At 42.8% G+C, this 26691-nt stretch overlaps 1 protein-coding gene across 3 annotated transcripts in view; it reads right to left on the bottom strand.

Moving 5' to 3' along the window:
• Positions 1–8995: 8995 nt before the first annotated feature.
• Positions 8996–26691, bottom strand: part of si:dkeyp-14d3.1 (transmembrane protein 132C) — a 167917-nt gene continuing 150221 nt past the window's right edge. For all 3 annotated transcript variants that reach the window (XM_064353993.1, XM_064353990.1, XM_064353991.1), the window contains 4 exons: positions 18245–18453; positions 14391–14664; positions 12190–12381; positions 8996–10714 (listed from right to left, as the gene is read on the bottom strand). In XM_064353993.1, coding sequence (XP_064210063.1) covers positions 9533–10714; positions 12190–12381; positions 14391–14664; positions 18245–18453 — 1857 coding nt within the window. In that variant the 3' untranslated portion in view covers positions 8996–9532. The remainder of the gene's footprint in view (positions 10715–12189; positions 12382–14390; positions 14665–18244; positions 18454–26691) is intronic.

The raw sequence follows: 26691 nt of genomic DNA, 5'->3' as shown, positions 1-26691 counted from the left end.
CAGCTCAAGAGGACTGTGCCACTGCAGGAGCTGAGGCCCATATTCACCTGATATTCCACAACGGCCTGGAGCATCACTAGCATTACTACTCTTTATATTCACACTTTAACATATGCCCACACACAATAGATATACAAGACAGCTGTATGATGGATTGGGCAGTCATAATGACTTCATTTCAAAGATATTTGTGCCAGTGCTTTCTAATATTAAAAAATGCTACCTGGACATTCAGGCCAAGCACAGAATCCAATGTCCAAGTTCTGAGTTCACATAAAGAACAGATTGTGTTTCTTTCCAGTTTATGTAACATTTAATAGAAAATGTTCTATGAACGTTCTGTGAATGCTGAAAACAGAAAAGGATATAAAATTGTATATCATTTCTTCTTTTAGTAATGGGTATAATTTACAACAAATGAGAAACAGAAACTTTTGGGGGAAAATAGCACCTGTGGGTGCTTGTTCAATTGAAACACGCAAGTACAGCACCATATAAACTCAGTGTGGCTGCATGTAGGAAACCACAGCTAGGCTGCAGAAAAACATTCTTATTTCACTTAATTTGTAATATAAATCATAAGGTAAGGTGCATTTAAATAAATATTTTCTCAAAATAATAAGTAATGTGTAAAGTGCCCTCACCCCCTTTCCCCAAGTGTATTTTCATATGCCAAAACAACTGTCAATCATGCGGTACCTGATGCATGAATTTGCATTGCGATTCGATATGGTGGAGGAATGGTGTCAAAAAGACACCAAGAGTCAAGAACCACAAGAAGAAAAAAGGAACTACGACAAGATGAAGCTCATGCTTCACTTGCTGGTATGTTGAAAAATCTAAAACTTGAAGCAGTCCTAATGCTAGGCTACCACACACTTAGAGTATACACTTACCGTACACTAAGCTACTAAGCTCAGCTGCTACTTTGAACAACATCAGATAGGAGAAGCTGGTGCCAGCATCTTAAACTAGTGCTACAGCTAGTCAGATGCTTAGATGCTTGCCAGTATGGGCGAATATCTAGCAGCAGCCAATCATTAAAAAATGTCTGCCAAACCCACACATGGAGACTAGCAAACTGAAAAATAACTAAAATGTGTATGGCTAATTATTTTTAAAAAAAAATTAATTAAGAAGGGCACAAAATCATGTTTATTCAACAACCACAGCTAAATAAATTAATGAAAATGTGTTTGTAGAATGATTTGTTTCATTGGAAAATTGGTAATATACATAGAATGGAAAAGATTCAGCAACCAGGGTGAAATGAGTGAATAAACAAGTGTTTTAAGACATTTAAAATGAAAACACATTTCACTGGAAAAAAGACAAATTACCTAAGACTATATGTAGTTGCATGTCCAAAAAGTGGGGAAATAAAACAAATATCCTACATTTGTTATTTTTACATTCAGGTGCATGAGAAATCATCTTCATTCAACACAAGGGTGGAAAATATACATCAGAAAACACTTTCCATAACACTGACTACATGGGGTGTTTTAAGTCTGCACAGTAATTTAACATACGGTAATTACACTTGAAACTGCACGCGTATGATAATCACATTTATTTGACATTTTGAGGAGGAAATTTAATTAATTTTGCCACGGTTTCAAAACATGTAGCCACGTGAGCAAAGCATATGTTGGGCAAACATGCCGGTGCTGCACTGTGAATGAAAGCAAGTGCAGTGAAACAAGTGTGTCCTCAACTTCAACATTGCAGAACAGTAAACATTTACTGAGCAGTATTGAGCTTACTTGCTTGAGATTTGATTTATTTTTTTCGATTCACAAAGTGTACCAGTGGCCCCAATGAAGTGTTCTATACAATGCACTGGAATTTTTCAAAAAGATGATTTGGCCATACTCTGCATTCTCTGATAACTGACAGGAATTGTCATTTTCAAAAGAGCAAGTGAAAATATCACCCTCCCTGTTTCAAACAGTTGTTTCCATAGTGCGTGATCTGAAAGGTGAATTAGACAATAATTGGCATTGGAATTGTAGAAAGCTTACAATAATTCTGTGTGATGGGTTGTTGAGGAAATGTCACATTAACATGTAGTACAATCATTATTTAATGAATATGCCCTTTTAAGAGAGGAGGCTTTATGTTGCTATCTTGCAATAGGCTGCTAATTGTCACGAGTAGAAGAAATGGTGGCAGGTTTAATGTCCTGAGATTGACCCTTCATGCAGGCTTAGCTGTTGTATCATCACACCATGTTTAATATGCTGTTCAGTTCAGTGTAAATGACACAAATATGTTAGGCGCTCTCCAGTTCATTTCAATCTATGTTGACGTCAATGGAAAAACAGTGAATGTAATTTCTGGGCTGTCCTTTCTAATGACTTGTAAGGATCCTGTTCATTTTCAATTTGTCTCTATAGAAATGGGGCACAAACCACAGCACACCAGTGATCTATGGGACCATAGTGAAATTCAAAATGTGAGGACTGTAAACTCACTTTTTTAACTGGTATTCAGTAGTTGTATTTAAGTGGGAAGTTGAATCGGTGACAAATGGGCAAGTATGGTGCCCTCCTGTATGGCAATAGTTCAGTGAATTTTTTATTTATTCTTGTGATATACTTGGACTAGAATCTGAGATCAAAAGATGAATATGAGACAAAAGTACATACAAGTACAGACAATCAGCTTTTATTCCATGGTATTTACATGCACATATGTTTTACCATTTTACAGAGACAGCTGTTTTTGTGTTGAGTCCTCCCATTTTCAGCTGTGTAAAATTAACAGTTGACTGACAGGTAATAACTGTTGCTCAGATGTTTCCTTTTATGTTCATGCATAAAAGAGCAGTGAGCGTCTAGTCTTGATTTTAGCCTTTGTTTCCATCTAATAATATTTGGAGTCAGACCAACATGAAGACTGGAGAACTAACTGGCTGAAAAGCAACTAATCTGTCATCTGAGAGAACAGGATAATTAATTAAGAAGGATAACAGAAACTGGGTATGTCAAATAAAGCAGTCTTGGAAAAGACATTAACTACTGGTGGAATTAAAATAAGCATTGTACAGGTCATCCAAGGAAGAAAATCTTCACTTGTTGACAGACAGATCTTAATATCTGCAAAGATACCCCCTAAAACAATGGTAGTGATATTACCAGCAGTCACCAGAGGGGTGAAAATATCACAAGCCGCCTTATGCAGAATAGAATTACAGAGGCTACATGACAAGATGCAAACCTCTTATAAGCAGAAAGAATCAAAAGTCCAGATTAGAATTCACCCAAAATACAGAAACGAGCAATAAAAGTTCTGGAAGTTTGTTGGACAGATGAGACCAAAATAAACCTTTACCAAAGTAATGGAAAGACAAAATAGTGGAGAAAGGAGCCCATGTTCCAAGGTATTGTATATCACCTCATCTGTGAAATACAACGGAGATAGTGAATATCATGACATGGGCATGTATGATTGCCTCTGGAACAGGCTCACTCATCATTACTGATGATGTAATGGAGGATGGCAGAAGTAAGATGAATTTGGAAGGGTACAGACAGATTTTGTCTGGCTATGGCAAATAAATTCCTCAAGCCTCATCAGCAGGTGTGTGCATCATCCTGCAGCAAGACAATGACCCCAAACACTCTGCCTATGCTACCAAAGTAGAAAGTTTTGGACGGGCCAAGTCAGTCACATGATTTAAATCCAATCAAGCATGAATTTCACTTTCTGAAGAGGAGACTGAAGACAAAGCATTTCCCAAAAAGAAATCGAATATTTGGAGATGCCAATGAGTCGTAGACTTAATGCAGTTATTGCAATTAAGGGCTATGCAACCAAATGTTAGACTTTATTGTTTGTATTTACTTTTACATTCCTTAATTAACATAATTTGGCACAGCTGAAAATGGGCGGAACTCAACACAAAAACAGGTGTTTCTGTGAAACGGGAAAACACACATACACGCAGTGAAATAAAGGCTGATTGCTGATTGTCTGTACTTTAGTCTCATATTCATCTTTTGATCACAAATCCAAATGCCTTAAGTAAATAGCAAAATCAACAAATGTCACTCTACCATTACCATACTTTCGGAGGGCACTGTAATCGAGGTGCTGACCCTCAATTAAAAAGCCCTTTATCGCACTACCAGGCAATTGTATTTATGCTTGTTCCATTCACATTTCTTTTTCTTGTCCCTACTTCTTATTCAGTCAGAATAAACTAAATGCTAAAAAGGCAGTTAATTAAAAAAAGAACACTGTTTCTTCAAAGTACATAGCGGGGTGGTGGTGGGCACAAATGTAAAAGAAAATCTAGATGTTTTCTGGTTGCTTAGAACCAAGAAGCATCATTAGTAGTTACATTTCCATTATCGCAATACAGATACTTAATTTCATTCTACTTTCAGTTCAAGAGTTGCACACACAGACACACACACATGCACACACACACACACACACACGTACTCATACACACATATCCATTGTAAAGTGCAAATTAACTGGTTGAAAGCACATTAGTGCGAAAAGAAGCAGTTGTAATCGACACAAAATTTTATTTCAGAGGAGCCACCCTGCAGAGTTGTGCATAATTAGCTGCAGAACCACCCAAGGGATTATCTCAGTCTATATGGTTATTAAATTATGGGCCAGGCAGGGGAACAATCCCTACAGTAGCTGGTTTCTAGTAGCTACAAATCCCACACGCTGACTAAAAGGTCAGATTTGATCTGAAATAGTGACTGCAGTCATCTTGGTGTTGGATTAATTTTAGTTTCTCAATATGATCAATATACATCTGACACCTTTATGATTCATGAATGTATACGGTTAGATATTAACAGAAAAAATTCTGGTTAAGTACCTTGCTCAAGGATAGAGCAACACCCCACTGTCAAACATGCAGCATTTTTTACTACAGTTACATTGTAAGTGGTTCCTAACCACCAAGCTTCATGGACTTACATCTGCTGTCGCCCATTTCGTGGAAATTAGCACTACCATTCATACAAAAGCCACTAAGTCCTTGTACACACATGCATGCATTGCATGCACATCCATATAGTTGTAGCATTACACTATCCAAGATGTCTGAGCTGAATATCATCCCTATTTGTGAAGGCCAGAAAAGAATGAATTAGCAGAGATGTAACAGATAAAAATTGATTAGGACACACCTGTTTGCTGGGGAAGGATGTGTACTTGATATGATAACCTCCTGAACATCATTCATGTCTGGCCCAAAGACTAATGTGTAGTCCATACGGCTGGATTTCTTATATTTCATATACTTATCTCAATGGTGTACAATGGGATGCTGGCAACTTGGGCCAGGGGTAAGCCAAATGTGAGCAAGCTAATTTCATTACTTTTCATAACTGAATATAATACCTTGTAATTAGTACTATTAGTACTAGAAATATTTGTCATCTAGCAGATGCCCTTATTTACACATTATTTTAATTACACCCATCACCTCATGGTGACAATCATTATTTTGAGAGAAGCATTGAGAAAAGGGGGGGATGACAATCTATACACGAACGAATAAAAATGTGTTATAACATAAAGAAGTATTTCAGCCAGCTCACACTGTAGGGGATATAATCATTTCAATCTCTTTCCATTTATAGAGACATTAATGCAATTAATCCTTTCTGTGCCACTGCACATTGAGTGGATGAATTGTAAAGATTCCTTTCACTTCAGTGTGTTTACTTACAAGATGCAAGACATAATCTTGACAAAAGAAAAGCTAATCTTGCGGCCAGATTATCCTTCAAGATGTTTGTTTATGATTGAGTGTGTCATACAGTCCGCGAATGAACTAAGTTACTTTGAGCATTTGGATCAATTGGTAAAACAGTGTTCAAGGAAAAGTTTTTTCCCCTTTATTTCTACTTACATTTAATAACTTTAACAAAATAATTATTTTTGTTTTATTGACAAGTTTGTAATGGTATTTTAAAAATATATAGATTATTCTTTCATTGCAAGAAACATTCACCATATGTGTAATATGTGCACATGTGTATATAATTTGATTTAGTTTATTTATTTTTTATTTATTTATGTGTGCGTATCATGTTCATGGTGTTTGGTATTAAGATTATCTTATCGTATGTTTCATTTAAGAATAGAATGAATGACAACACGAGGCAAAAAGAGAAGAGTGAAATATGCTTCCCGTTAGCATAACAAAAACAGAGTACGCAGCTTTTATCTTTAATAACAGGAAACACAGTTCCCAAAACTGAGGTAAGACCTGAAGCTCGTGGGGGACAGGGAAGCACAGATTGCCATTTTGGCAAGGTCAATTATTAGATATGGGATCAATCCCCTTTCCTCATTAAAAACCTACACAACAGGCCATCTCCAGAGCCAGCTCTTCTCAAACAGGGGTGGGGGACTTTAGTAAGCAGACATGTAATCAAGCCAAACAGAGAAAACACAGCAGCACAGACACAGCACACCTGGTCCAACGTGCAAACATTCAGAGGCCAATGCAGTGTCCTTGGGGTGAAGATTAATAAGGTATTGTATTCAAACCCAGCATGATGCTTTCACAAACTACAGATAATTACATTTTTAAAGGCCACACGCGTTATGTAGTGCTTGAAAAAAGTTGTAGGTTGACATTATACATACTGTTATTTATCTTTTTTCAATTTTGGCTCTTTACTCCACCATATTGGATTTGAAACATAGCAATGAATAAGAGGTAAAAGAGCCAACTGTCAGCTTTAATTTGAGGGCATTTACATCCATATTGGGTGATCCATGCTGGAATTACAGCACTTTTGATACTAGTCCTGGCATTTTAGGAGACCAAAACTCACTGGACAAATGGACATAATCTTAAATAAAGTAATTATATTTATTACACAGTTGCAAGTCCTTTGTATTCTTTGCATTTAATGACTGCCTGAAGTCAGCAAACCACAGACAGCACCAAATGCTTCCCTGGTGACGGTCTGCTGGGCCTGTACTGCAGCCATCTTCAGGTCCTGTTGATTTTTTGGGGGGATGTTTGCCTTCAGTCTTGTCTTCAGCAAGACACACTCAGCTAACCAAGAAACAGTTCAGCAGCCAATTGTCCAATAACTTTCGGACCCCGAATATGGGGGGACCACGACTTGTTCGCTCCACCCCACCCAGAAAACAAGAGCTTGGCACTGCTAGCCCTGCCACTGTTTGAGATGTTCCAGTGGGCTGTGCCTTTCTCAGTGAAAAAGATAGCTGCAGGTTATTTTACTTTATTCAGGAAAACCCATAAGACCCTTTGTATCCCACACTATGAAAGACCATCTTTGAGAAAACAAACAGAAGCAAATCCTAGCTGCATTTGCACCCACAGCTTTTATCCAAGGTGTCAAATACATTAAAACTACAGTGTAATATTTACTTTACCAAACAATCATATTGTCAGTGTAATGAAAAAACCAAGTATGCCCATTCCCACCCAAAACGCAACACATGAAAGTTCTCTTTCAGCGCTATATCTTGTGATGGAATTGCAAATAAAGTTGGTTGAAGACCCTGTGTGAATAAAAGATAACTATAGGCTGGTCACTGAGAAATGGAAACAGTTGATGTTCCTGAGAATGAAATGTTCTGAAAGTAATGATGTTTAGTAATGAAAATATGCTAATTATGTTGCCTGGTTTCCCTGGAAATCTTAATAAAGCAAAGCTACTGGAGCTACCGGCAAATCTTAATGCAATGACATTCTAGACCTATGCTTCCAACTTTGTGGCAACAGTTTGGGGAAGGCCCTTTCCTGTTTCAGCATGACAATGCCCCCGGGCACACGGCGAGGCCCATATAGAAATGATTTTGTAAAAGAACAAAACCATTGTTTTGTTCTTCGTGTGTGGAAAAACTTTCCTGGCCTGCACAGAGCCCTGACCTCAACCCCATCCAACACCTTTGGGATCAACTGGAAAGCCAACTGCGAGCCAGGCCTAATCGTCCTATCAGTGCCTGACCTCACTATTGCTCTTCTGGCTGAATGGAAGCAAATCCCAGCAGCAATGCTGCAACATCTAGTTTCAAGCTTTCCCAGAAGAGAGAAGGTTGTTATAGCAGCAAAGGGTGGACCAATTCACTGTTTGGTCCACCCTTTCACAAAGAGTTGAAATATTGGATGTCAGGTGTCCACATACTTTTGGCCATGTAGTGTATCTCTATGAGGTGCATTTGTTTTTCAGCTAAATATAATTAGTGAAAATAAGAATGTATTCACATTATGATTGACGTGGTAGCGCCTTGAAGTGGTTTCAAAGAAATGTTGTTTTTTTAAATAACGAAATAACAGTGTTCTTTATTAGGTTGATACATAAACATAGTATAATGTACAAAAATTATATTTATAACCAGCACCGGGTTTTAATTAAAACCAACCTAGCAGCTCATCACACTTGCTGTCTGTTCATGTGGAAAAATATGGGGAAATTCTGCCAGCTTTCAGTACCAGTGCATAGAATTCCACCTGCCTGCACAAAAGAAAAAAAGGGTTTTCATATTAATCAAAAGGTTTCAGGTTAATGCATTGCCATTTTTATGTTGTTTCTGGGAAAACACGCATTCAAGTACCTTTACCAACCAGTTCTTCATCTTTTCTGAAAGAGCTGTCACTTGTCAAAGACAAAGAGGAAAGTCATGTTAAAGGATGCTACACCAAAAGATTCCCAGCAGAAGGCTGAGTGTACCCCTCCTACCGTTGTATGTTCTTCAAATGATATATATGAAAATACAATTTACAGAGCAACAATACAATCGAGTTTCATTTATAGAGGGACAATTCTGGGCTATGTACAGAGCTTTTTATTGGTGCCTTCAATCAGTTAAAAAGGGGCTCTTATGACTGGTATACCTTTGAATAAGACACAAGCATGTATGATGTCATGTATGATGGAAACAAAAACAATACTGAAAAGCTAAATATGACGATCAGTGGAGTAGAAAAACAATCTTGAAAACATTACAAAAATTTGTCAAAACGTTGATAAACGGTTCTATGCGCACTTTATTTACAACTTGAATATTTAGCAATATTACATTCTCAAATCTACAAGTCATCATCTGCATATTGTTTCACATACCGTGTGCGTATGCAGAACAGGGGAATGTGGAGATCTGATTTAAACTACACAAGGACCAAAAATTAAATCCATACATATACGTATATATAAAAAAACTGTGATTGGAATTTAAAAACACATCTGTAATGAGGATTAGAAGAAAACAACATATTAATAAACAAATTAAACAACAAAACCAAATGTTCTAGATCATTTCACATTTCCTATATTCAGGTTTGTGTTTTCCCATGGTGGTTTCATTGTGATTTATTTCCTTTTTCCTTTTTTTCTTAAGTCAGGATGAATGGCCCTTTGGCAGTTCCCATGGCAACAAGTCACACTGAAAGTTCCATCTTGTTGTCATGATGAGGTACCATTTGCTTCAGGTTTCGCATAACCGCTCAGGTCCATCTCCTCACTCTGAAAGGCATAAGGGTGACTTATCCATTGGTCCACCAAATGCACTACGCAACATCCTTTAAAGCATTGTCATTTAATCTCTCCATGTAGTTCCGAAGCTCTTTGGAATCCCCAAGTTCAATGTCCTGGCAAACCCATTTAATGTCTTCACTGTGCCCCAGAATGTTGGGGTTGATGGACGGGCAGCCATTGTCCGGGGGGATGGTGGTGAACGTGGTGAACTTGACACGCTTCCTCTTTGTGGTAGGGGAATCGCCTTTGTGGTCCTTGCCTGGACAGCTGGAGTCAGCTGACCGGTGAACCTGGCCCTGGACGTTCTTCTGGCCCCCGTTGAGCAAGTGGCTGCCCTCCTCGAAGCCCGCGCTCGAGTCCATCATGGTCGTGTGCTCATCCTGCTGCGGAGAGAGGCTGCCATGGCTCTCCAGAAGCTCCGCCTCATTTCCCAGCCACACCCAGTCGTGGGCGTGGTTCATGGCCTCCTGCCCCTCCAGTGACAGCTCCTTGTGGCGGTACTTGAGGGCGTAGGAGATGCAGTTGATGAGGAAGACCAGGATGGCCAGGCAGAAGACGCCCAGCAGGGCGTACATGCCGATCTCCAGGTCCGTCAGCCCGCGGGGCGTCTGCACCAGGTCGTCCTCCATGTTGCGGCCGCGTGGGAGGTCCACCTGCGCCGGAAAGTCCGAGAAGTCAATGGGGATGCTCTGGATCTGGCCGCCGTCATCCGAGAGCTTGTCCCCGTTGGGCCTCCTGACAATGGCCGTCTTGGTGGTGGTGGTGATCCGCCGCATGACGCCGTCCTCCATGTCCGAGATGGAGCTGCCGTAGTAATGGTTGTCCAGCCCCGTTCGGTCCTGCAGGTGCGGTCGCTGCCGGCGGTCACTGGCGTGGTTCTCCAGCTCCTCGCCCTCGGGCCCGTAGTCACTGGCCCTGGAGGAGCCGTCGCTTTGGCCGAACTTGACCCGGATGTTGCCGTTGCCGGCGGCCAGCACGCTCCGGCGCTTGGACTTCTGGCAGGGCTCGCAAACGGTCATCTCCACCCTGACCAGCAGGCCCTGGCCTTCCGCCTCGGTCACAATGACCGGCCACTTCCACGCAGGATCCTGGCGCACGGTCACCACCTCCTCATCCAAGGAGGTGGCCGTCAATACGAAGTAGTCTGGGCTGTAGAGATCCAGAGGGGCCATGGAGCCATCGCTGAACTGAAGCCAGGCACTAATTAAAGCCTCCTGCAGTAACACAGACACCACCATCACACACTAAACAACACATTCTCGCATTTGTCCACAAGTCTGCCCCTTCTCCCTTTTCTTACACCACAGTGTATTACCAAGAGCTAAAATAACATATCCTACTTAAGAAAATGAAAGTTAAAACATCATAACAAAATGACCACGACAGAAGCATTATTACTAAATATGTCATGTTAAATACACCTCAGATTATATATGGATAATAAAGACATATCTTAAGTCCATTTATTCATTTGTTATAACAGTTTTAACCTAAATACTCTTTATGTGCTTAGCACTCTTAAGTAAAAAATGAAATGGGTCTACTCCATTATTTCATTAAATGAATCAGAAAACTCAGTACTCTTTAGGAATTGTAGAACAGCTTAGTTAAACGCATCAAATATTTCCCTTGCCTTCCTTTTCCTTTTCGTGCAAATGACATGCTCTGCTCTCTCAAAGCTTGATTTCTTCAAATATTTTGACAGCAGCTTAAAAGCAGCATAAAAGCTCTCCTCTTATCATGTTTTATAATCAATTAAGACTCGAAGATAGCCTTCAACATCAAAATAATTCTATTTTCAACACTGCATTATGCATTAAGGGTACACTGTGATCAAATCTGAAATACACACAGGCGAGCATGTCAAAAGAATGTATTAAATTTGGAAGACAAGTTTTGGAAGTTAAAACGAGATGGGGGAAAAAGTATATAATACGTTGTGAGACAGAACTACTGATCAGCCTTACAGCCAGTTCAGCTTATCTACTTATTTCAACTCTATCAAGGGAAGGCAAAAAAGACAGATTAAAAGATTCAGGAAAAATCTTTTAGCCTTGTTAGCCGAACTTTAATGTAAATGGGGATTTCGGAGACGCGTGCAGTCTAAGTCCTTTTTACTGCGATTCTGCAATTTGCTCTCCAATACGCCCACTTGGCAAATCCCTGGGAATTCATCAAGAGATCCCCTCCACGTGCTTTCTAATTATGGAGTGGGGGAATTACTGTCTGCTTATCCCAGCAGTGGACACTCAGAGATCCACAAGATAACTGGGCCTCAGCCCTGTCCTTTGCTTTTTGCCCCCTCACCATCTCAAGTGGGGGACAGAAGAGGACAGCATAGGGAGGGCCTCTCGACTCATAATTCTCCAGCAGCGCCCTACTTATCCTTTCGGAGATTAAACATTTGTCTCCTTTCCAGAAAAGGCCCTAAGAGGAGAGCATGCTCTGCCATTCTTCAGCTTTCACCAGAGTTAATGTAGGACATTATAATACTGAGAAAATTAAATAATGAGTGAACCCAAATTTGAGTGAATGAGTGAACAAACAAATTGTGGCTCTCTTTATTAGGACAGACACAGCTTGGATGCTTTATTGGTTAGAATCATTTTGACTGGCACTGAGAGAACCCTGCAGGAATGTTGTGGCATGGTGTCCTTTTTTCGAGTGTGGAGGGTGAAATGGTAGCTACCTGTTTAGGGCTTTGCAGCACTTCCTGCGTGATAGCCGTGGCAACGATGGCCCTGTTACTTCCTGGGCTGAGCTGCAGGGAGAGGGAGAGGCCAGAGACCAGCTGCACACCCAGCTCTGTGATGGTCACTTTGTCATCCAGCACCGTCACTGTCTTCTCAGCCAGGATGGAGTCTGATAGGGGGGACATCACCTGATCCATCACGCAAACACACACACACACACACACACACACACATTATGCAATGTCCTGTTACCTTATTCCCTATACATTACAGGCACAATATAGTGAGATACTGGGGTAATTATTTGAACTTATATGAAGTAATTATATGAAGTTGTTATTCTTAGTACACAGTAACCTGGAATCCCGTCGTGGAACATGAACAACTGTCTTGACCAACTACATGAAAATTCTTGATACAATCCAAACAAAAGGTTGGACTTGAGCACCTTCCTGCATGCATAGTAACTTTTCTCTAATGATGTCTCCGTCATTCCCTTGGAACCAGTGACAGAGGGCTCTACTTGAGCAAAAGATGGCAGGCCCAGATGTGGCCTTAAAGTTTCCCCATTGTTGAATTTTAAACCCCAGTCTGACACTCACAATAATGTCCCGTACGCCAGCAATAAAAAAGCTACAGGACTCCCTCTGGTGCATTATTGAAGAGGCCTCATTAGCCTTGTTCCTTCCAACCCCTTAATTACACAACTGAATCGATCATTAGGCTAAATGAATGCAGAAGACCATGTGCTAGGATTGAGGCATGTAAACCTATGCTGATCAGAGAGACCTACAGTAGGACATATCCAGGATTGCGGCATTACCACCACAATAAAAAATTCTCACGAAGGCAAGTGAGCTACGTTTACAGATGGTTTCCTATTATCGAAATAAAGCGAATCTCTGACTATGTTAATGTCAAGAGGATCCACTGTAATGACAGTCCCTGAGTCACCAGCTCTTGTTGAATGCTACTTGAGAGTCAATGCTGATGCCCAAGGAGAGAGATGATGCTGGAATGTTCCAGGAGGCCTTGCACACCCCCCTTCCCCCCCACTTCGATTTCCCCTGGCCTCTTTCCAGCCATGCTGCACCTAATTCCACCTGTTATTGTGCCTTTTATCGGATTTTGATTTCTGTCAATTGGCTCAAATGGAGCCTCCCTCACCAGCATGGGCCAAGTTTCAAATCTTCGGCCTCAATCAATAGGCAATTTTGCTGTTAAATAATTCTCTAACAGCAACGTCGATAACTCCGTCTGTAACAGAAGATGACAAAGGAGAGAGAGCTCTGAAGCTCTTTTGAGGAGGGGACTTTATCGTTATTTACCGTTTTCTGAGCTGTGGGCCTTGGGGAGGTGGGCTGACGGTTTGGAGTCTGCGAGCTCAGATTCGCTCACACAAACACTGTTTTGGGCACAGATATAGATCCTAATGGTGGCGATGGTGTCTGGCAGCAAACAGATGAATGAAGATGTGATGTTGGAGCGGCAGGCTTGACACATACGTGCCATTAACCGATGGCTATTTCTCCCTCCCCCCCATCCAAGGGAGATGGACAAGGGAAAGTGGGCCATTCATGAGAGACACGCTTTCTTCCCCCACCCCTGGTGGAAATTGCACGCAATCTGCCACAAATGACTGGCTGATGATAAAAGCTTCGGGAGAGCATGGCTCTTTAAAAACGCGAAATCGTTTTCCTTTAAAGTGAGGCTCAATCCAACAACAGTTCTAGGAACCGTACAGTATATAACCTGTGAAAAGCCTGGCAAACTGAAAATGCTTCAGCAGTGCAAATAAACTACATCCTGGCTGGGGCATATTATCGACCATCGTCTGAACATTATATGGACCACATGGTTAGGACTGACGAACACCACCCCGGCTTCTCATCTCCCTTTCCCTTTCACTATCTTGCTTTCCTTTCTCACTCTGTCTCTTTATTCTGCTCACAGGGTCCTCCCTCGCTGTTTTTTGTCTCCTCTCTTTCTTGCGCATAATACCCTTCTTCTTTCTGCCTTTCCCCCCTTCTCTCTGTCTCTCTCCCAGTGGCCTCCCCCTCTGTCCTTTTCATCCCTCTGTCCCTCCTTCTCTGTGTCCACCTGTCTGTCACTATCTCTGACAGGGACTCCCTCTCCGTGGACCTCCCTCTAGCAGTTTTCTTCCCCATCCCTGCTTCAGGATCCCCTCTCACAGTACCTGGATGGTGGTCATGCCCACGTCCAGCCCCACCAGCACCCTGCTGTCCTGCAGCTGGGCAATCTGCGGATTCTCCACCTTCAAGAAGTCCCACACCACGTCAGTGATGTCCACCTGCCAATCGCTGCCAAGCATGAAGGTCAGCTGACCACGAGGATCGGTGGGCTCGGCCACGAAGTGCGTGAGAACGCGGACCATGGCGTTCTGGTACTGCAACGTGCAGCCCCGCCCTCGCCTGTCTTCATCGTCGTCATCCTCACTGTCCCGTGCAGACCTGGAACAGCAGGAAAACAACCTTCAGCCCCACTTCAAGTATCCAGTCACGGTAAAATGGTCAAACCCACAGATACAACGTCGATACTGGCAAGGACAAAAAACTTAATAAAAATGGGAAAAAAAAAAAAAAAAGATAATCCAACTTGGACCATCCTTCTTTACCGCGGCATTTCCTTTAGAATGCAAATGTAGCACTTTAAAGGGCAAACGTCGCCATCTGACTGTAAAGGCCCTTCGTAGCTACCCTCTACGTTTTCCATAGCAACGAGAACAACAGAAATCTGTAGAATGGGGAAAAGATTGCGCCCGTGACATGGTAGCGTGGTGGCGTTACACGCCTCCGGGGACGGCATGTCAGGTGTAATCAGGGGGCATCGCCTGGCGTTCGGCACCGTTATTACTCCGCGCGCTGCCGGTGCGAAAGCCGGCGTTGGGAGGAAATTAAATTGACAACCTCCATTAGGCTTAATGAGGCCCTGGCTACCCGAGCGTCAAACGCGGGGAGGTTAATATCGCGGCTTTGATTTATGCATCGAGACGACGCAACACAAAAGGCCGGGGGCTAACAGTTATGACATTTACAGCACCGCGCGATCAAACGGACAGCGCTGCTCGCCAAGTGATGTCTGTCAGAGCTGCCATTCAGCATCACCAGCCTCGCCTCGAGCCAGTCAGAGGATGTCCTCTTTCCACCTTCTATAAACGCTCCGTTCGGATTGCCGGAAAGGGTCTGGAAATTAAACGGGATTTGGGGGAAGGGGTTCAGGCCCAGCAGTGACAGCATACGGAACACGAGAGATCTGTTCATCCGTCGACTGCACTGGAAGTTCACGGGCTTAAAACGGAGGTGGTAAACAAAAAAAAAAAACGACTTTATTTTTTCACCAATAACCCTTGTGAGCTGTTTTTTGATTGTTTTGCATGATTATCAAGCATGCAAATTTCAGTAAGCATCACCCACCTGCAGCTGCCATGATTTTTCACTTGATTGAATTTAATGACACAGCGATACCTTTCCACACTTAAAATTTAATATTTCAATTAAAACTAAGAAACTGTGTTATTTTAAATATACTTTGATTTAATGCAGAGATTATCGGTTGGTCTTAAGGCCAAACAAATCTTTCAGCCATAATTATAATTTTGTGTGAAGTGTTTTGAGGTTACAAAGGTAATGGCATCATATAAAAAACAACAAAGTAAAAAGCAACTGCCTACAGAACTAGAAAGTGCTAATCGTGTAGAACAATCAAAGACAAGCTGAAGACAATCAATACTTCCAGGGTTGTTCAATTAATGATTCAAAAGCTTTTTTCGCTGACCCTCGGTGCTGATGTAAACAACAGGTTATAACAACTGTAGCAGCAAGAACTCCCATTAATAATATCCGTCCACAGTAAACTTTAATTTGTGCGGCTGGTGAACGATTTTTACATTTCTGGCCTTCGGGAAAAAAAGGAGAAACGGCTCTTAAGAACTCATTATGCCAGACTCTCTTTTGTTTGGATGTTTCGATTCAAACGCAATCTTTTTTAGGAGTCCGATGCCCGGAGAGATTCGGAAGCAACGTTCAGCTAACATGGCAGCAGCACTCAGAGCAGGCTGGGGAAAGGCGTCTAAGGTGCCCTCCTGCCTGACATTATCAGCTGATGGATCTCGGGGCCTACACCGCTGGTATCGCTCTCCGGGTCTAATCTGCGCTACAGCGCTGCTCAGAGATTTCAAATCAAATCAGAGGATAATCTAATGAACAAATACAACCCTGGGAACAGCCTGATTCAGAGAGCGTTTTATTCACTTTGCTAGTCCTGGATTCGCATTCGCATGTTAATGCCAGAGCCGTGGCATTGCCTTGCCCTGCTAGTTTTGTATAGTATTGCAGTAGCTCCAATGCTTACAAAGAAGTGAAGGTCTACAAGTGTGAGGGTCCACTATGAAGGTCCTACAAGAAGAAATGCGGTCTGGCATTTCTGTTCCTCGGATATTGAGCCTCATATATTAAATGCTATGGAGTAGAAACACATATTGCTGTGAAAGAAAAGGTATAACTACTTGGACAAGGTCAGCAATCAAGGACAAACAATTCTGGCATTTAAACAATACAGATTCAGGAATGCGCTGCAGTGACCCAACGCTATTTCACTGCTTGTTAAAGCCGACTGTGATGAAAGCCATTACAACATGACAACAACAACGGCGCAGTAAAGCGGGAATGTCACGATGACAAGTTGCACATCGCTCACGTACCGCATGCCCACATCCCCTGAAGGGAGGAACTCCTTTGCACAACTGAAGGTGGTCGCCATGTGTGCGTAGTTGGGGGGTGTGGCCAAAGCAGCAGGGGAAGCAGATCTGGCAGCCTCCGCGTTCAGTGGCTTAGATACAGTATAGTCATCTGTTTGGATCATATGCAAATCCATTAAAATGGACTGGGCCTCTCCACTTGGTTCTGTGGTGACAGGGAGCTGCATGCTACTGGGTAGCATTTTTAGACTGGATTATTATATCTACACAAACTTAGCGCAGGAAGTACAACACACTTCTGTACGATTGAGTGTGACTGTCATGCTCACGCTACAGCAATTTTCGAGCAATGCCGTGAGTGCCGTGTATTAAACCACCAGGATACTTTCACAAAGAAAGAAATGGGAGGAGGGTGTTTGACCCGAAGCACTAAATTGGACGAAATGGATATTGAACTGGACAGAGTAAATTTCCTCGACTAGGGGGAACAATCGTGTCAATTAATGCCCTTTTCTGCCTCAAAAGTTGTGTAAATTTGAATTACAGTGGAAATGTCACAGGAGAAGCCTGCGTGGCTAATTTACATAGCAAACGCTACCTTCACTTCCATTTCAATTAAAGCACGCGCTCATTTCTCTTTTCTCCTCCGTCTGATATGAATTACAAGTGTAGAATATTACATATGTGAAGCCAGTATGAATATCAATTTGGGGAAATGTGAATCTAAACTTTATTCCGCCCGTGACAGGGAAAAGACTATTCATTTCATTTGCTCTAATCGCATTAAATATAATGGAGCAAATCTGAATGAACACTGAGCACTATTTTATTTTATTTTTTTAAAAGGCTTTTAAATCTGTGTTGACAAAAAAAGGAAAAACTTAGTGTGTTGATATTCTGTGCATGTTCGGTCCTGTGTGTGTGAAGCAGCAGTCTGCTCTGTTGCGCACAGGAGACACAGTATGAAATCAGCCACTGGAATGGAGCGGGGGGGAGCAGCTGCCTGTAAACTCAGTCAGGGGAGACGGGACGGGGGGGGGATCAGAATTTGGGCATGGGTATTCCAGCTTGCAGATGACACAAGGTGAGCGAGCACTCCCTCTTTCCTTCCCCCAGTGGTATCCAAGTAAAGAGAAAGTTAACGGCTGTGGGAAAGATGAGCCCGGAGGTCCGTGTGCATTGAGAGTGCCCGGGACACCCTGATTACAATAGGGAGCAGTTAGAGGGTGGTGAGATTTGGCACCCACAGAGGAGGACAGAGATGAACAGGGTTGCATGGCACAGCCTAATGTGGGCCAGATGGAAGGGACGTGGGGGGGCAGGGGGTGACGCACCTTTGATTGCTGGCCACGATGGGCACCCTCCAGCCCTTGATCTGGCTGAGCTCGGAGTCGGACACCTCGATCTGCAGGGGGAGGCGGGGGATCCACACGGTCATCTCCAGCTGGGCGCTCAGGTAGCTGTAGGTGAAGTTCACCGCTATCTTGACCTTGCCCCTCATCTCCTTCCCGTTCACGAAGACGTAGTCGCACCTGTCCGACACCTGAGCGGGAACAGAGAGAGGAGGAAGACAGGAAAGGTGGGTTACCATCACTCATGCTGCTCTTTTAAACAAAACCTTAGACTACTGGGAGCGGGGACATACTGTAAAAAGCCCTAGGAGAAACACTGGGTAAAATTGCAGGTGTGGGTACAATGCAATTTCTCCCTGTGGCTCCATTGGAAAATCCAGCTGAACAAACAGCCAATAGAATGTACCAGAAAGAATCAGAAGCTGTCAGGTAAAGGCACCTGCAAATGAACAGTGTAGGCAAAAAAGAACAATGTTTACTGTGAGATTAAAATACAAAGACAGCGAGTTCAACAGCACATTGGTAAAGTGAACAAGGAAAGAAATTAACATAACAAAAGAGGTAACATCACATAATATGAACGTTAATAGGCAAAATCTTTGCGTTAACCTGAGAAAGGCAGGATTTCTTGGACTGGAAACCAGAACAGGTTTTCTGTGGGATGTGGTCTCTGTGCTCAGACAGAGGAAAGTGGTGTCCAACAGGAGCTGGCTCCTGCTTCACTGATCCATGACTGCACTGCCTTGTGGGGAATGGAACTGAGTGGCCAGGTGTCAAGCCCTGTCACTACCTGCAAATTCACACAGCACACCCTTTCCTGGCATTGCCACTCTGAGTACAACAACTCCACGGAGATACAATCAGTGCAGGAGCCATTTTGCTATCTTCTGTCATCTCAGGGGGATCTTCATCCAACCAATGTCGTAAGGCAGGTCCCCAAACTTGATCACAATGGTCTTAACTGGGTCAAGCCTTTCTGACCAGCATGAGATATGGACCCCCACATATCCTTGCTACAATTTCTTATCTTTTTTTGTCATGTGATTATTTCGTTTGAGGCAGCAGATGAAAGCTATGCTTGTCCACGAATAGCCCCTGCAACTACTCATTTGTGACTACAGAGGGTAAGGTGGGGGGTGTGGGGTGGGGGGTGGGGGGTGGGGTATGTCTTTGAATTGAGCGCATGGGTACGTTAAACAAGGCTTGTAGAGTTAAGGCCCAGGGCTACTCTGCACATGGAAGATGAAGAGGAGGACAGAGAAATAGACAGAGATAGAGAGAGAAAGAGAGAAGAGAGGGAGTGTGAGAGAGAGAGGGAGAATCTTCGCACAATAATTAATGTACTAAAAAAATACATTGGAATCATTTGCACAGGAAACTGCATTTCAGACTCCATTTACCCATTCACCATTAAGCAGGACATTGCGATTTGGTTCCTTCTCCAGTCGAGCTGGCCAATGTCCCTTTATGCTCCTTTCATCCCCCTCTTGAATCTCCCTCAGACCCCTCTGAGGTGCTCATGCACACAACAAAGATAAAGCGCACACCATAAAGGACTTTGAGGGGAGAGGCTAGCAGCTTCAGCACCCCCCGAGTCCAAGCTGATGTAATGCCACATACACAGTACACTGAAAAAATGAACATGTTTCGCGTTTACGTTGTCACAATCAACAGATTGAAAAACACACTGTGTAATGTGATTCAGCCTTTCTGAAGTTTGCTATTTCAGAAATGAAACACAACAAAGAAGAGTTTTCAGTGTATTTCCAACACATAAACAGAAAGGAATAGGCATTTAGCCACTAATCGCTGAAAAAGCATCCAAGGAGCTCTTTGGAATGCACAATTGAGCACACCAGCTCTCCAAACAGTTCTGGAAGCATCTAAAGCTGTTCACAGACCCAACCCAGCCTCCCACCATCTTCAGTGCGGCTTGCCTGTGCCGCATCAGTGGGGAGAATCATTGATGCCTTTGTCGTGTGTTATTTCACAGAAAAGGCAGGATCTGAAGGGCTTTCTGGAGCCTTATAACAGCTCTTCCAGCTCTCTGGTGGTAGTTAAGACCCTCTGCCCGCAGACACAGCGCTGAGAGAGGGCCAGCCCCAGGCCAGCAATCATGAGAGCGTGCTACTCTCTGATAACCAAGAGTCCATTTCAAATGAACCTTCAAAAGTGTCTCTCACCTTTGATATCTTCACTTTGACAGCCGAAGCACTACATCTCCAGTGGACGGTTGGAGTTATCGAGATGTACAATGGAGCATGATTGAGTTCCTGTCTTTCTTTTATTTTTCTTTTCTCCTTGTCGTTCACTCTATTTCTGATCATTTAAACCTGTTGCTGCTTGTCTTTTATTACATTCTAGCTTGCCAAACGCATGTGTAAATCTGCTGTTTCCACTGCGCACGCCATATTTCTTTAAAAAAACAACACACATTCAGTTCGCTCTAAATGAAGCAAAGACCTCAACACTAATATAGTTCTTCTTTTTTTCAATCCAATGTCATCTGCCTCAACTGCAGTTTTGTTTACAGACTGCTGAAATTCAGAAAGCAGAGGAAATCAATGAAATGCTTTTCTCTTGGGATCCTTGACATTTGCCAGAATGGCTTTAGGCAAATTATTGATGATCACTGACTGTAAAATCGTTAATCAGTACTATAACTGTCAGGGCCAGGCCCTAGTTCTCCAGATGTTGCCGGGAGCCACAGCTGTGGAATAATGCCGAAGATACAGCTGTGCCCCCTAGTGGACATGCAGCGGCGGACAAGTATTCAGCTTTCCCACAAGTCTGATCAGTGTGGATGAGCAACTAGTTTAAAGAAAATTTAATAATAAAAACCTACTAATTAAGGCCTTGAAGGTCTCATTCCTACAGTATAATGTCATATCACCCCCCACCCGCCGCTTCATGTCAGGTCAAATCGAGTTGAGTCGGTACTAAAAGATGTGCTTGGAAAGACATGAATACATTTGAATCTGTAAGCCTGATTAACAAACCGTAAGTCACAGGGGTACCTCTTCAACAAATTAACTGCCTGCTGGGATATTCTAATCTCCTCAGAATACACTGGCAGTAACAATCATCGAACGCACTACATATGAAACCTCCCTTTACAGCCGACGCACGTAATCTGAGCTTTATTAGTTCTCTCATTCCTTGATCGATACTTTAATACACAGAGTGAATCAGTTTACTGTCCTCACCAGAGAAGGATAGACAGTTTATATAAGGAACCGCGCGAGAACACAGGCAAAGGTACGACTCCGCTCTGAGTTATAAACTCTTTGTCACATCCATTCCTCAAGGTATCATAAACGTCGAGGAGGATCTCACGTCACATTAATCAGATGCATTAGGCAGCTAACAGGAGAATACTTACCGAGGACATTAAGGTTGTCGTTGGAGCTCGCCCAGGAAATTAATGACACGCCAGACAGATACAATCAACGGCCGATATGAGAGATGGGATTATAAAGCATGAAGGTGGGCCTGTCTGTGTGTTAAACATAGAGTTGGCTTGACAGAAGCAATTAACCAGCCCACAGCCCGTATCAGCTGCGCTAGTCACTTCAGTGGAGAAGAGTCTCATTTTGCCAGAAGCTCCTGACTTTCTCTTCACAAAGAGTAGTCCAGGTGTATACTGTACCCTCTCTCTCTCATACTCTCACTCTCCCTCTCACTCTCTCCAATTCCATAATCACTCTTTCTCAAGCTTTCTCATCCAGTTAAAATACTCATTTCTATAGCGGGAAGGCAAAAGGACTCAGATGCACTGCACCTGTTATTCCATACCAGTGCTCCCCCCAGCCCCTGAGCATCGAGCGCTAATCGCGCCCCTGATTGACAGCTTTGTTTGTGCCTGTTTGAGCCAGGCCCTCCCTGCACGGACACAGGCCTGGGGATCACAGGGCTCTTCTCTCTTTAGCAGAGAGCACTGATAAATCACTGCACGTGCTGCCCCTTTTTCAGAGTGAGGGGGCTGGTAATTTATGGGTTTTCAGATTAAGGTGTCTTGGATTATGGTGGGGAAAGAAAGGGCAGCCGCAGTGTGGTCTACACTGGTTCACCGCAGGGTTAGACTGTACGAATTGAGTCGAAATAAAGCCAGAGGACTGTACAATGGACAAGAATGTTTCATTAGCCCAAGAATAGCCCATTTTCTAGGCCATGAACGCAGCAGTGGGTCTTGCAAACAAATGGCCAGAAAAGACTTGAACATGAAAATAAATAAAATACACACACTGTCGATAACAGGGAATAAAAAGTAAATATTCTACTTTCAGCTTTCCCTCTCCTGATCTTATTTATTTTAAGCGATTCATCTTTGCCAGTTTGGTATGATTTCATTTCTGCTTGATTTGTTGTCTGTGATTATTGCATACAGCGTGGGTCAATATTCCAGTTAGCTGTATGCCAAGCGCAAGAACAATGAGCTGCATTTCAATAGCATCTTTCATCCCGGGATTTCAAAGCACTTCTAAAGTGAGGCGACTAACTTAACTAATACAGCACTAACACCCAGTACCCACCTGGGTGGTGAAGGACAGTCTGTTTTTGCCAGAGCAGGAATCAAACACGAGCGAGGAATTTTAATGAGCAATTTCAAGTGGGGGGTGGATGATTAGCAAATTGGGCATTTGGCCAGGACACCACGCGTGCTGTTTGCAATAAGCACCGTGGGATGTTTAATTGACCACACAGAGTCAAAGCTTCAGTTTAATACTCCATTTGAAAGACAGTGCTCCCTACAGCTAGGTTCCTTTTAACCTGCACTGCGACATTATGCACTACTTAATCCAGAGGAAAAAAAAAATGTGTGTATATAATATATACACACACACATATATGTGCTACTGGCCAAACAATAACCCTTACAGAGCCACTAACTCGATGACAACAAGGAAGTCTGCTTTGGGCTTTACTGGGAAAAGTCAGTCAGACTCTCTTTCTTATTGCACTCCTTTCTGTGAAGTGGGGAATATCAAAGCAACTCACATTCATAAAGCCTAAACGGCTAAGACAGATATGCAACTTTGAATGGGAGCCTCCATTTGGTAAAAAGAGCCCCTACAGTAGATATCATAAATCACTGTTATTGCTTTTTCCATTCTATTTGAATGACGAAGATTTGTATTCCAAGCAGGCCAGGTCATTAGTTAAACGTTCTCAGGGATCTAACTGAAAATAATATTAATGTGATTGGTGTTTTCATTCCGTCATGTGAGCTTTTTAAATAAGCTACTTTAGACGCGTGGGGGCGTGACCTCATCCGAGTAAACATTAGTTTGAGGCATCTGGTTAAATACAGGGACCACATTTAATTTATTTCTGTCACAAAGGACAGAAGACAACACACTGTAATTGTATTTGTTTTAGGTAATACCCGGCGAAATATCTTCAGTGGGTTTTCCTACGGGGAGGGGGCGGGGGCGGAGTGTATGGTGCTGTCATATACAAGACTGTTATTTAGCATTTACAACAGGGTCTGCATATTGTGTAAGGAAGAGGTGAATAAAATGTACCTTGGCAATTAGCCTGTACATTTACTAGCAGCTGATGCAGTCTGCAGATGCAAAAAAAACCCTGCTGTGCACTATTCTTTTCTGCTTGGAATTTAATTTACTCTTTGTGTAATTACCTATTTAAGATTAGTGGCACACACAAAGTGCTGTGACAGAGGCTGCATGGTGTTGGGAGCATTAAGGAGCCAGCAACAGCACGTGAAGCTGTTCCAGCCTGACAAAGACTGTGGGTGGAGGAGAGAGAGAGAGAAGCTGGAGAGAAAGAGAGAGAAGTGGGAGAAAGAGAGGGGTGGGAGAAAGAGGGAAGAGTGGGTGCTCCTTGGGGGGAAATCATTCTGGGCCACCGTCCAAGCTCAGCAGCCTTTTCCCTTAATTGGTCTCTCGTGTGAGTGACGTCGGGGGTCAGGCGTCGTAGCAACGGCGGCGTGCTGGAGACGGGTGAGGGCGAGCGAGGGCGCGGATGAGCCAGGGCTTCAGTAATGGATGGCGGGTAACGCGTGGCGCTTAAGCCGCCTGGGCTAAGCAGTGGAAGGAAATCGCTGAGCGCAAGAAAACGCCGTGTTAGCCGACCCGCCGTAGGGTAAGGAGACCCCCCACAGAGAGGCTAATGCCCTCCCAGAACACAACGCAGCCGGCGGACGCTCTCAGAAAGCCTGTCGATGTGGAAAGACAGGTGTAACATATGGATGTCTGTCACGCGCAACACCAAACACAGTCAGTGCTCTTTGCATCCTAAATGTACAACATCTCATTTGACACCACACGATAAAAATAGACTCAATCGGTATCCAGGAAAACAGAGCAAGAACAGAGAAAAATATGTGAAAGCTCCTCTGCACACGTACCTACCAATAAAGCACAGTTACAACCACTGCCAAAAAAGCACGGCTACAACCACTGTTCTCCCTTTGGAGGCTAGGAGAACACATGTTATATGCAGTCTCCATTAAAGACAATGATCTAATTATAATCCCGCATAATGAATAAAGGATGAGTTTATGAGCGTGTTCTGATCCATTATTCAGTCCCAGTGTCACTGTGTTTATTGTACATTAATTTCCCAGAGTCCATGCAAGTTATATTTCATTATATTTCTGAATATATGATTATAAATGGCCTAGCAGCTTACTTTAGTGTTTCTGCCTCTTTATTTACACTGAGGCTGTCATCCAATCAACATACAGGAGCGTGCACTGTCAAATACTCCCTCTATAAAAAGGGCATTCCTTTTCAATGACAGCCACTACAAGAGCAGTATCTATCTCCAAAAATTCACTTGAAAAGGGATACAGAGAACACTCACTGATTTTATTTATAAGAAAGTTAGTGAACTTTCTGTTATTCACTGTTCTCTGACACATCTGGATATTCATGTTGTATTCATGTTACCCCTCTGTTCACTGCTTCTCTGAAATGAAAAACAGCCCCAGACCATTATTCCTCCTCCACCAAACTTTTCAGTTGGCACTACGTATTAGGGCAGGTAGCATTCTCCTGGCATTCGCCAAACCCGAATTCGTCTGTCAGACTGTCAGATAGTGAAGCGTGATTCATACTCCAGGGAACGTGTTTCTACTGCTCCAGAGCCCAATGGAGGTGTGCTTTATATCAATCCAGCCAACGTCTGGCATTGCGCATGGTGATCTTAGGTTTGGGTACGGCTGCTTGGCCATGGAAACCCATTTCACAAAGCTCCCGATGAACAGTTCTTGTGCTGACGTCGCTTGCAGAGGCAGTCTAGAACTCGGTAGTGAGAGTTTCAAGTTTTTCACTAATTAGAAGGGGTGTCCACATACTTTTGGCCTCGTAGTGTACCTTACACTGGCCCAAGAAAGCAAGGAGGGCACAGAAGAAGTTTGATATGTCGGAGCACCAAAGATCCAGAATACATTTACCCCACTGAAATAAACACAGCTACTTGTTTGATTAAAATTTTTTTATGAAAAAGTTTAAAATATATGATTTTGTATTTTTAACAAAAACCCCCATAAAAGGGAAAAGGCTAAATTAATTTTTATCTGGGAAGCCTATCAGAAAGTTATAAGTAATGCAACTTGTTTTTCTTAGCCTTACATAACATTATACAGGTAAAAAAAAAAAAACAATTCAGCACTAAGAATAAGAACGATTACTATGGACCTGATGTTGCTGATGGTCTAGCTGTGTAATGCTAAGGGAGTCACATGACTCCACTGTAAAACTGGCGACTCGTTCACCCCGTAAATGCACCAAACTGTAAAATATGCTTCTTATTTGCAGATTTTCAGATGAAGGCATGCTTTCCCACTCTAGCTAAGCAATTCCTCTCCACTATATCTATCTGCATTTTTATGACATGCTTGTAGAGAAGGGAATAGACAAAAAGACAGCAGCTGTTGTCTCAATCAGCACGCAAAAGCTTTGGCAGCCTGTGTAAGTGTCACTTAATATTTCAACCAGCTTTGAAATGGGATACAGTTGACAGACTGAAGACAGCCTCTGAGGGATCTGATGATTCCACGAGTCACAGTGTGCTGAGGTGTTCAGTTGATAATTAAACCCAGAAGGAAAGAGAAAAATCACTTTTCTGGGAATGTCACTGACATTGATGCGTGGGCGGGCAACTGACCGCAGTGTGTGAGGTACAGTATATTGTGTCTTTTTCTCTTGGTCAAGAACCAGCGCAAGCAACTAAAAAAAGAAGAAGAAAAAGAATCCCAAACAGGCTGTCAGCAGAAATCTTCTCTAAAATCATGTCTGACTGCTTGTTTCTTTGTCCTACGGCTAGATGTCCAAATGAAGGCTTGGTAAAAAGTGAAACTAACAAACAGCCCCACTTATTCATGAAACACCAGCCATCCTTCATAACCATCTGTGTCCTGATGAACCTGCTGCACATTGTCAATAAAAAGAAAAAAATTCAAT

This window comes from Anguilla rostrata, chromosome 10 (assembly GCF_018555375.3).
Source record: "Anguilla rostrata isolate EN2019 chromosome 10, ASM1855537v3, whole genome shotgun sequence".
NCBI classification, from domain to species: domain Eukaryota; kingdom Metazoa; phylum Chordata; class Actinopteri; order Anguilliformes; family Anguillidae; genus Anguilla; species Anguilla rostrata.
The sequence above is the reverse complement of the archived record's forward strand: the minus strand, read 5'-3'. Positions and strand labels throughout refer to the sequence as shown.